General features: G+C 34.3%; 1 protein-coding gene across 2 annotated transcripts; it reads left to right on the forward strand.

Annotated features, from left to right (window-relative positions):
- The first annotated feature begins 1329 nt into the window (after positions 1 to 1329).
- LOC109505866 (WRKY DNA-binding transcription factor 70-like) lies at positions 1330 to 11046 on the forward strand. 2 transcript variants are annotated; one of them, XM_019850638.3, is made up of 3 exons: positions 1330 to 1697; positions 1867 to 1974; positions 10391 to 11046. In XM_019850638.3, the coding sequence occupies exons 1-3, from the start codon at positions 1387 to 1389 to the stop codon at positions 10875 to 10877; spliced, it is 906 nt and encodes a 301-aa protein (XP_019706197.1). In that variant the 5' UTR covers positions 1330 to 1386; the 3' UTR covers positions 10878 to 11046. The 2 variants fall into 2 exon arrangements, with proteins under 2 accessions (XP_019706197.1, XP_019706198.1); XM_019850639.3 differs by having other exon boundaries at positions 1870 to 1974.
- The last annotated feature ends 1080 nt before the right edge of the window (positions 11047 to 12126 follow it).

The following is a 12126-nucleotide window of genomic DNA, read 5'->3' on the forward strand; positions in this document are numbered from 1 at the left end:
CCTCGGCCTGCGTTAACCCGGCTTATTACTTACCTCTTTAAGCCTGTTCAAAAAGTATTGGAAGATACATTTCTATGGAAAACTAAGAAGACATAAGATCAACCAAACCTTTCTAAAACAATAATTACCTGTCAGAATCCAATACGTCTGTCAGAACTCTAGTGTCCGGATTCAATATACTAAGGAGTCAATAAGGTGGACGCAACAATGCCGCGGAAGTTTAGGATCCTTCACCAGTTTTCTACGCGTATTCTAACGCTACCTGTCCTTCTGTCCTGGTCACCAATTTTCTAATTCACACGATTCCAATCCCGCCAGGCTTCATGTTTCTGGCATCATTCTGACTTCCTTCGCCATCTTGTTCCCACCTCGGTCCGACCATGTGTTCATGTGATCCTTCTTAATTACCTCACTCCGCGTCCAAACTATGTCACCTCGCTGACGTCACTCTCCACCAGCCAAACTTGATGCATTTAAGAAATTCCATTCGGCCAAAAAAATATGATCATATGAAGCAAGTTGTCATTAAAATAACGGACTTGAAACCTCCTAGGAGGGATGGTGAGATATTTGGACTCATCATGTCCGGCATAAATTAGTAAAAGGCTTCCCATGCCTACAAAATGCTTGGTCCAAGGATTCCAGCGTAGCTAATTACACCGCCCGAGGGTTATCTTTGGTACCATTGTGGGAATAAATTATTGTAGCAAACCAAATGCATTGATTGGTCTGGTGAGAACTCCAGAGCAAGTCTTCTTGCAGAAAATCGAGTCCGAATAATACAGTCAACATAATTAGCTTGCCAACTGCTCGGCGAGGGTAAGTAGGAGTGTGAATGAGCCAGACAACTCAAACCACCCCAACTTTACTCAACTATTAATTATCAAGTTTGAGATTAGCTCAAATACTCATGAATCTAATCAAATATATATATTTTTAATAATATTATTTTTTTATTTATAATATATATTTTTAATTTAATATTTTAAAATATAATATTATATTTTACTATATTAATCTCGAACATTATTATTTTTCTACCATGAGTCACGTTCATGTTTGAGATTCAATCAATCTTGAATCAATTTTTGAGTCCGAATATTTTGCATTGAGTTGCTCTTGAATCCCTAGATTATGAAGCTGGTATGGTGGTGGACGCAAATTAACTGAAGCCAGAGAAACAGGAACTCCGGGATAGCATGTTTGACTAATGATAATGGATGTATCCCCTAAACAAATAATCAGGATAAAAAAGAGGACTTTGATGTCGTTTGGTATTATATATATGATCCCTCGTCCATTTCCACGCAGGTAACCCGTCACGTTGTTATCATCCACCTCGACCCAAGCGCAGGTGGCAGCTAGAGTAGGTGGTAGAACTTGGAGATGGCTTCCCCATTGGTGAAGAAGCCATCATTCGACCGCGAGACCGCAATCCAAGAGGTGGTCCGAGGGCGAAAGCTCGCCGCCCGGCTTCAGTCCCTCCTTAGCGTTGATACCCGGAGGGAGCTGGTCCATGGCCTCATGGAAGAGGTATCGCAATCTTTTACGAGGGCTCTGTCGGTTTTGAAGCCTACCGGCATTTCGAAAGCAATCCAAGAGTCGGCGTCCATGGAGGATGGCTCAGTTTGTTCTGGCCATCAAGGAAGGAAGAAGATGAAGACCAGTCCTCCGGCTAAAGGAGTTCATAGTCGCAGGTATGAGAACCGAGAAGGAAGAATATTGGCTTTTTTTCTTCTTCTTATAGAAATGTTTCATGGATCTCTTCGCTTTTGCATCAAACGGGGGAAAAAAAAATAGAGCATGAGATTTTGGTTTAAAATTTTAAAAGAAATTATTCGGATTTTTTTTTTTTTTTTCTTGTAGCAGGAGGCATCCGCAGTCATGGACGATTATTACATCTTCCCCCCATCATGACGGCCACGAGTGGAGGAAATATGGGCAGAAAAATATTCTAAGCTCAGAGTTTCCAAGGTTAAATCTCGCATCACTTTCTCTAATATATCAAGTTCGTTGCTTTGTTTCCGTATACAAATTTAATAGTATCATCGGATATTTATAGAAATTAATGCTATATATAGTAGATTGATAATATCGGTTTTAGATTCAAAAATAAATATTAAATAAAAAAATATGTGGAGAATCGTAAAAAAAAAATTAGGAAAAAAATTTGAAGAGAAAAATAATTTATTCAAAAAAAATAAATTATAAAATCTCATAAAAATATCTCACAAAAGAATCCTACACATACAAATTGTCACGCCTCGAACCCAACACTCGGGTCGGATACGTGATAGCCACACACTCTTTAGAGCAAGCCCTAAAAATATGCAAGACCAAATAAATCGTTACAACCTTAATATCCATAATAATTTATTTCAATAATAATTTGTAAAACCTTGCATAATTACAATTTAAATTTCTTCAATTCTCTGATCAGATACTATGACACTCTATTTATCCTTCTGCTCACCCGTAAATCCAGGCCACAGCCAATCATAAGCATCCTGTAACTCTGAGAAGAAAAAGAAAGATGAAGGGTGTGAGCTTTACAGCTCAGTAAGAATTCCCATATCACACTGATATAGTAATATAGTCTGAAAATAAGGATAATCAGTAAAATATAAAATCTCATGTTTAATGTCCAGAATAATGCAAACATTCATAAATTTTCTGTCTTATCAAAATAGATGCATCATCATATGTTAACAGGTGAAACACTTTTGTTCAACAATTGTTTCATGCCTTATCTTTCATTTCTCTTTTCATAATCACATGATTTTTAATATTTTTTTTCTGGCTCTGGACTATCCAAGTCTATACCTCAGTCATCATCCGGATCGAATCCACTTAAAAAGTCTTTCAAGACTGTCCCAGGATGAGCTCCTGGCCGGCTGTCCCACGTACGAAAGCCCGTGAGAGGCTGTCTCAGGCATAAGCTCCTGACGGGCTGTCCCAGGCATGAGCTCCTGACCGGCTGATCCACCTGTAAGCCAGTGGGGGCTGTCCCAGGCATAAGCTCCTGGCGGGCTGTTCCACATGACAAGACTAGTCCATACCATATATCTCTTTCTTTTCATTTAATCATTATGTGTTGATTTCATCAAATCAATTCTGTCTTGCATTATGATCAATTCAGATATGTCATATCCATATAATCATGCCATCAATCTCTGATACATATATATTGATATAATATACTCATGCTCAAATCAAATAACAGTATCTCAGATATAATAAATTCATCGATCTCAAATCCGATGATGCAAAACCAATGATGCAAAACCATCAGTAAAATAGCATATATATAATAGTGATCATGTATAGAGATTCTTACTTTTACCAGTGACTGATCCAAGCACAGAAATCAATGTTCTTCTTTGATTTATGAATTTCTTTAACAAGATATTTCACTCGATATCTTATGCAGACAATCGTATCTCTTCATGACCCCGATCAAATATAAAAATCATATATAGAGAAAATTATCGATAATCGATCCACAGATCGAGGACCTCTCTTCAGATTAACCAAAATTAGGACTTGTCTATGTATCAGGATCCTCCACTGATCCATAAGACTTTTAGAGAGAGAAAATCCATGAAGAGAGAGAAAATTCTAGAGAGAGAAAGTAGAGAGGAGAGAAACTTTCGTATCCTTTCGATGAGGCACTCATGATCGAGATCATCAGAGGTCCTATCAGGATGACTCAATATGAATCAAGTGTTACAAATTTCGAATAGGATCGAACTGGAAACAGATCTACCGCACGAATTTCGGAGCAACCTCAGATCATCTTATTTTCATCTTCAAGTTTATTCTAGGGTTCATGATGCAATCAGAGAAGAAGAAAAGATCCCAGAGAGACAAAATCCGTAAAGAGAGAGAGAAAAGTCTAGAGAGAGATCTAGAGAGAGAAAATGTAGAGAGAGAAGGTAGAGAGAGGAGAGAGAAAAGAGAGAGAAAAAGAGAGAAAGGAGAGAGAGAAAAAATTCTCTCCTTCTTCTTCTTATTTTATTTTATTTTATTTTTATTTTTCTCTTTCTCTTTTTCTTTTTTTTTTCTTTTCTTTTTCTTTTTCTTTTTTTTTTCTTTTTCTTTTTCCTTTTTCTTTTCTTTTCTTTTCTTCTTCTTCTTCCTTCTTCTTTTCTTCCCGCGGCCTCCCTTGGCTGAAACAGGGGATGACCGTGAGGTCCCCCCCCTCAGTGGCTCGGGCTCCGGTGGCTTGGTCGGAGATCCGACAACGACCGGCGATGGGTTCGGCCGGCGTGGCCAGCAGCGGACGGCCGGCAGCTTTTTTTTTTTTTTCAAAAAACAGGGATCTTCTTGTTCATGGATTTTCCGGCGATCCTGACGGCCGGCGAGGAGTCTAAAACCATGGGAAGAAAGAGAAGAGGGAGAGAAAGAAAGATTGAACCCTTACCTGAACTCCGGTGGCCTCTTCGACCTTCAATTTTCGGCGAACACGAGAAGAGGCTGCCGCGGCTTTTACGGAGAAAAGGAGAGGAATCTGGCTCGACGGTCGTCGGTGGAGGCTCGTGAGGGAGAGGAGAGTCTTATTTATAGAGAATCCTAGAGTTCTAAGAGGCCTAGAGTCCTTCTCCGATCGAGATTCATCGGAGAAGAAGACTCCCTTCGGGAGTCTCCTTCCGTCCCTTTTTTTTTTTTTAAATCTAGGTTATTACACAAATAATCTTTTCGCTTTCTTTCTTGCCACACTTTTTCACAGTCTTCTGTACAATTCCATACGGCATTCCACATCATTCTCCACGTACCAAGGAGACACTGAAGGTTCCTTTAAATAAAGCATATGTGAGTGGGAGTTTGGTCACTCCTACTTGAAACTCATGACAAATCAATTAAAAACTCACTAGAACACAAACTTTACTAATCTTTAAAAAAAATAATTAAATAGAGTAACAATAGAAATAAAATTTCAAAGTCATTAAAACTAATAATCAACTAAAAACAGAATCCTAATTAGATTGAAATTTAGCAACGAATCTCAATACTCTCTCATTACAAAGTCCATACCAACAATGCAAAAGTTGTCGATATCATGAAGCGCTATTATAGCCATCGCCATCATTGTCGCATTAATAACAATATGTAACAATTTATCGAATCAAAAATTGAATAATAGAACTCTTTTATTAGCTTGAATAATATTTTCTTCACCGACTCATCCTCTTAGATGCGTATATCTAAATCGACGATAATATCATGCAACACTTTCTCTCGACACTGGTTTCAGGGTTATGATGTCGAGATTCCTTCGAATATCCATCTTATTCTAACGGGCATCAAGTTATTGATTGCAATAACTATAAGCATTAATTATTGCTTGCACATGAGTAAAATCAAAAGCAAAAAAATAATTATATTCATATACCTCTATTTGAGGAGCTTCAAGTATTTACACGTAATTGAATGCTACATATGAAATTAAATCTTCATGTATAGAATCTTCTAATTGCTTAAATTTTAGAGTAGTTTCAAAATCAATTGGTATCAAAGCACAATAAGAATCATCTCCATCAAGTATATCTTCTTATTCCCTGATCTCCAAAACTATTTCAAAATCAATTAGCTTTTTATCTTCATAGATGATTAAATCTCTGCATAAAACATACATATCTTGGATAATTTCAACATAGGACTCTTCCGCATGACTTGATTTTTCAATACGGATCTCCACAATTGGATTAACTATAGTATTCTCTGATTTTTTCTAAACTATTTTAGAATTAATAGATTCTTCAATCACAATTTCTTCTGAACTTGATATGGTAGCTATCCGATCAAACTTTTCTTGCTCAAATTTTTTTTTTGGACTTGATTGATTCTCTAGTTAATCAACTTCACCATGATTTGAATACTCAAAAATTAATTCAGTCTCTAACTAATCAAGCTCCTCTTGTTTCAAATCTTTATTTTTCAATCAATTTTTTTTTTAAATTTTATGAAAGCTTGGAACTAGAATCCACCCTTTAGATAATTTTAAATTAGGATGTCTCACATTACATAAATTTGAGTAGACAGCCACAACAATATCCTATGCTTCCTTCGGCTTCTTTATATCCTGAATAGAAAAAAAAAAATTTTATCAATTGAAATTTAAAGAATACACATTACCTTTTTGAATTTTAGATTTCACTTATTCTCGTAATCTTATTTGTTGGCATCATCTCTAACTCATTCAAAACATCCCATAAATCTTGATCTTTTAAATAAGACCTAACAAGAGCTTTCTAATACGAATGACAAGTATTGTTCACCGTACGAAGAGAAGTAGTAGTAATAAAAGCAGTCTTATTGATATTGGTACGATCAAGCATCTTATAACTAAATCCATTGATAGAGACAATAATAGCATTAGCTATGATGATTCACTTCTTAAATCATCAAATAAGAGTCCACACGCTTATACTACTGTAAAATAAATTAATTACTAGAAGCTCTTCAATTACGTCGAGCTACGAATATGGGAACCACCAACATACAGTTAAGTTGTCGTTCCAAAAAAGTACTCACGCTCCTAATAAATTTGATTGAAACCATAAATCACTCAACCACTCTCTAAGCTTATGGCTTTGATACTATATAGAGGCACAAACACAAGGACTACCAATCTCAAAATCTATAGCTCTGACTTTGATACTATGTAGAACTACAAATATCAAAATTTTTGCTCTGATATCATCTAGAGCTACAAATAGATAGGCCATGAATCTCAAACCCTTGACTCCAAAATCATGTAGGACTACAAATATCAAAACCTTCGCTCTAATATCATATAAAATGTCATACTACACGTAGTAGATTGATGGTGCCGGCCCAAAATCCAAAATAAACACCAAATAAAAAAATATTTATGAAGAATCACAAGAAAAAATATAGAAAAATAAAAAATTTAGAGAGAACAATAATTTATTTAAAAAAGAATAAAGATCAAAACCATATAAAGGTGCCTCACGAAAGCCTTCATATGCACAAATAATCTTTTCTTTCTTTCTTTCTATATTTTTTTCACCATCTTCTATACGATTCTATATGGTTTTCCATACTGTTTTTCACATATTAAGGAAACATTAAAGGTTCCTTTAAATAGAACATCATATGAATTAGAATTTGACTTCTAATTAAACTCATGAACCAAAAATCTACTAGAATACAAACTCTATTAATCTTTAGATGGAAATAATTAAATAAAATAATATTAAAAATAAAATTTTAAAATTATTAAAATTAATGATCAAATTTTTAATTGGATTGAGACTTGGCAATGAATGTAAATAATGTTTAGAGAAAATAGCAAGAAAAGAGAGAGGAGGGATAGTGTGATGACCAGAAAAACATGGACGTACCCATGAAGGCACAAAAAAAAAATGATATGAAAGTGGTTATATTTTTTTTTTATTTTGATAAAACAAAAGTGGTTATATTTGACACGTTAGGTTTTTGCACTTATCATCGGTTGACGCCCCACTAGCCTATGTATAAGTGCCTGGGAAATGAATAAATATATTCCGTGGAAGGAAAATGGTGCTAGACATTAAGGACACTTTAACTTAGACATGAAGTTTAGAATTTCAAAAATTATTATTATTATTATTATTTTTGTTGTTGTTGTTGTTGTTGTTGTTTCTAAGAATAGAATTGGTTTAGGGACTCTGAGTTTATACTTAAAGAATGATCTTCCCTTTCATTAATATCCATATAAATTAATATATGATCATCACATTTATTAATATCTGCACCTCCTATCAAGCTACTAGAAATAAGTTGGAATCACAAGGAAAGAAAGAATGAAGGATCTTGGTGCATGACTTGTGCCTTGACGCTCATAAGATGTCCATTACAGCTAGATCGAACATAATTAGAGAACGGAGAAAATAGAGATTCCTATGACGAGTTTCAAATAAAATGAAGTTCAAACTTTCGCATACATGCCATATTTCTCTTTTCTTTCTTTATTTCTTTAATATAGAAGTAAAGAAGAAAAAAAAACTTATCTACTCATTTTTTGATATAATAAAAATTCTGTAAAGCTAATCAAGAATACTGATGCTTTCAATTTTTTTTCCTTTCACAAAAGAAATGAAATACATGAATAAAATTTCGCATCATTTGCAAAGAGTCCCTTTTGAGGACTTAATTATAGGATCTCCTATATTTAAATACCTTGGTGTCTACAAGCTAGGTTAATTGGTCCAAAACTTTTCAATTTTTATTTTTGGTATCCTCCTAAGGAATCATAGCCGCATGGATATATATAATTGACCATTGTATAATGATAATAAAGCATATGTCATGATTTTATATGCCTGTATTTGCATTGTGACACTGGAACTAGGAAGATTGAAAATTAATTTCAATGCAAAGAGATAGCACAAGAGAAACCAGATAAACACTCTTCTCTCCATGGTAATCTAATCAGGGAAATAGGAACAAAAGATAATAAGGAGAAGTGCTCCAAAACCCTAAGACTAAAATGTAATCCAAAATAACAAATCCATCACTAGACATTCATTCATTGCTGCATGTTTATTTACATAGACAAGATGACTTTACACATCCTAATGCGTTAATACTTACAAATTCCTAAACGATGAATCGATAAACACTTCTATCAATTGTAAAAAGTCCCCATGCATCAAATATGTTTAATGAAATCAAGAAATTTGCAAAAATATCCGTATTTATGAATACACAATGGAAACTAATAAGCTAAAGCAATTAATAATTCATGAATATTTGACTAGACTTTGACTTCTTGATCAATTTATGTGCTATTACATATGGCTGATCCAACATGCACGGACCTTACATATATATTGGATCTCTCGGTTAGGCATCATGTTCAAGGATGCATCTAAGATGTCCCTAAAGTGCTATATTATCAAAATCATGGCCGAAACATAACATGAAGATATACATGCATGTCATTTCAAGATTTTATGTGGAATAATTTGAATTGATAAATTGCCATTGTTTTCAGTTAGATATATTGAAAGAAAGTTTGTGCAGGAGAAGATATTTGAAAGAAACACCAATATTGTAATGGTCTCTATAAAATGAACGTTTGTGCAAGAGAAGATATTTAAAGAAACACCAATATTGTAACGGTCTCTATAAAATGAACATTTTATGCTATTTCATGATTTTATGTTTAATATTTCACAATCTTACAATATTGCTGTGTGTGTTCTTTTTTCCTTTTTTCTGTTTTGTTTTGCTTAGGTATTAAAGGAACTCTTCAGTGAAACTTGACATTGAAAGAAACAATAAATATGAATTTACTATTTCTTGTATGAGTTTCCAAATTTTTTTTCTTAATAAAATCTGAAAAAATTGTCCTCTAACCTCTGCCAAATTCACAATTCTGGACAACATTTTCATAAAAATCACCAATGCTCATAGTTTGAGCTCAACATCTGATGGACATATTTTATTGACTCTAACCTTGCACTCACTGATTGGTAGAAGCTACAACAGATTGCTCTCATAGGGACCACCAAGGTTGCTGCAGCTAAAAAGCAGTGTAGTAAATGGACTGTAATGACCCACCTCAGTACATCATGGTCACTTTCAAATATGAATTCTAGAATTACATAAATTAATGAAATTAATTTAGACAATGTGATTTTATACTTTGCAGATATCGATCCCTTTCATCGATATCAGTACTCCTATCGAGCTAAAGGAAATACAACCACCACTAAGGATAGACTGTAGGATCTTTGTGCGTACCAGCTCATACCTTGACACTTCTAAAAATCGCCAAAAGATATGCCATAAACCTAATTAGAGAACACAACAATAAAGCTTCATACAATTTGTGTCTTCTCTCTCTTAATTGGAAAATACAGGTTATGTGCCAGATTATGCACTCATCGATGCTTCTGTCCCATAATCACTATATTGGCTATTATTAAGAATCATAACCTCAACATAACATGAAGATACCTGTCATTTACGATTTTATGTGGAATACTTTAAGCTGGTAACTTTCCATGATCGTTTTCAGTTATATGAAATAAAGTGTCCAGAAGAGAAGATACTTGAAAGAAATATCTGTCTTATATAATGGTCTCTGTAAATTGAATATTCTATGCCTCTTTATGATTTTATGCTGAATATTTCACTTTCTTATTTTGCTGTGTCTTCTTTTTCTCCTGGTTGGATATCAATGGTACTTTGCTTGAAACTTGACATTAAAAAAAGCAATATGAATTAATCAATTATTTTAAAAAGTTTTCAAAATCCTTTCTCAAAAAAAGTTTCCAAAAGATTGTCCTGTGACCTCCATGGAATTAACAATTAATTCTTGGAAAACAAGTTCATAAAAATCACCAACCCTTTCTGAATGAGCTTAATCCATTGGCAGATGCTACTATAGATGCACTCATAGGAACGACCAAGGGTGCCTGGCAGCTAAAATAGTGCAGCAAAAGGACAGTAATGACCCACCCATGTTTGTGGTCACTTACATCAGACAACACACATGCAAAACAAGCTCGCCCATTTCCCAACTTTTAATGGACTGTTCTCCAAGTGAGCCATGCATGCTTAGCTTTGGATCAGACTGCAGTGGGATCAAACAAGTCCAATCTTTGCTTTCATCCTTGAACTCCACAGGTAAAGGTCATGTGGGAGATGATGTAATAAGCCCAAAGTTTGATACTAGCTCACCGTCTAATTATCCTGTATCACCGGATCTAACAACAGTCAAGTCATGGGACACCCCAAGGGATATGCTTTCAGGCATGTGCTTCTCTCCGAATTCTGATGGTTTGGACAAGCACTTGCTGATGGATCCATGGCATCTTGATCAAGGGTTTGCATTTGACGACTCGAGTTTTTTCGAAGTCTAATTTGAATTGGATCATGTCATTTTTATCTCCTTTGAACTGCATAGCTTGTGATGCAGTTTGGGAATCGTTGTCTTGCTTGCATTCGAGATGGAATAATTATTGGTGATAATGTTCTACTTTTCCTTTTGTATTGTCATGCATTCTATTCAACATCCATTGAGATTACCTTGTGAAGCTCAAATAATGCTGTTTGCTTTATCTGGCGATCTTTTTTTTAAAAGAAAATAATCCTTTGGTGTGCAATCAGATTGGGTTGAAGCAGATATGGGTGGGTATGATGTACGTCAGATTAAAAATCTATCGGCCTAAATTCAATCTATTTATCTAACATATCAAAAATTGAGATCCAAACTTGACCATCTTATTAGATAGACAATTGAACCCAATCTACAGTAGGTTGAATCAAGTGAAACAGATTAAATGGATAAAGTATTGCCATCCCGCATAGGATAAAAATTTCCATGACCCTTGAAAATTGAAAATAGAAGGTATAAACAAATTATTGCTGGCATATTCACATTATGTGCAGACCTATCGGTGTGGTTTGGCATGGTTCATGATCAAATGCAACTTTGACTAAAATTTTACATCATTGATCGTTTTTTATGATCTCCGTAGGAGAAATCTGGTGGGGGGATGGGCTACCCTAGTCATACAGCCCATTTTGCCTTAGGCCTTTACATTTAAGGGCATCTTCTTGCAAAAAATAAATAAGTAAAAATATTTTTCAAAAAATTTAAGTATTATACAAATGTCTCCACAAGAATGTATTAAAAATAAATAATAAATTAATCACTAATATTGCAAGTTATCTTAGGAAGAACGAAAATATTATTTGGCACCGATTAGCCACAAAAAAAGTCCCACAGGTATTACTATAGTGCTCCCTCATTTTTTATTTTTTAAATAAATTAGGATGGTAATGCCTAACCATTTAATATGTTTAACTTAATTCAATCTAGCGTAGATTACATTAGATAATCCATTTAATAAAATAATTGAATTCAGATTTTAATTTTTTATCTATTTAATAAATAGTTGGGGTTTAACTTGATAAAACTTTTGACCTAATCTGTACTTGATTTTTGATTACCAGCCCTTAAATAAATAATTAATTAAGTTATTAAACACAGTGCTTCCTCATTCAGCTGCCCCTCTTCTATCATATACCAACCTTTTTATTTTTTGGTAAGATATCATATACCAACTTTCAAACAATTAAACCTATCATACGGCATACTAAATTTTT

This window comes from Elaeis guineensis, chromosome 5, assembly GCF_000442705.2.
Source record: "Elaeis guineensis isolate ETL-2024a chromosome 5, EG11, whole genome shotgun sequence".
Classification (NCBI taxonomy): Eukaryota; Viridiplantae; Streptophyta; class Magnoliopsida; order Arecales; family Arecaceae; genus Elaeis; species Elaeis guineensis.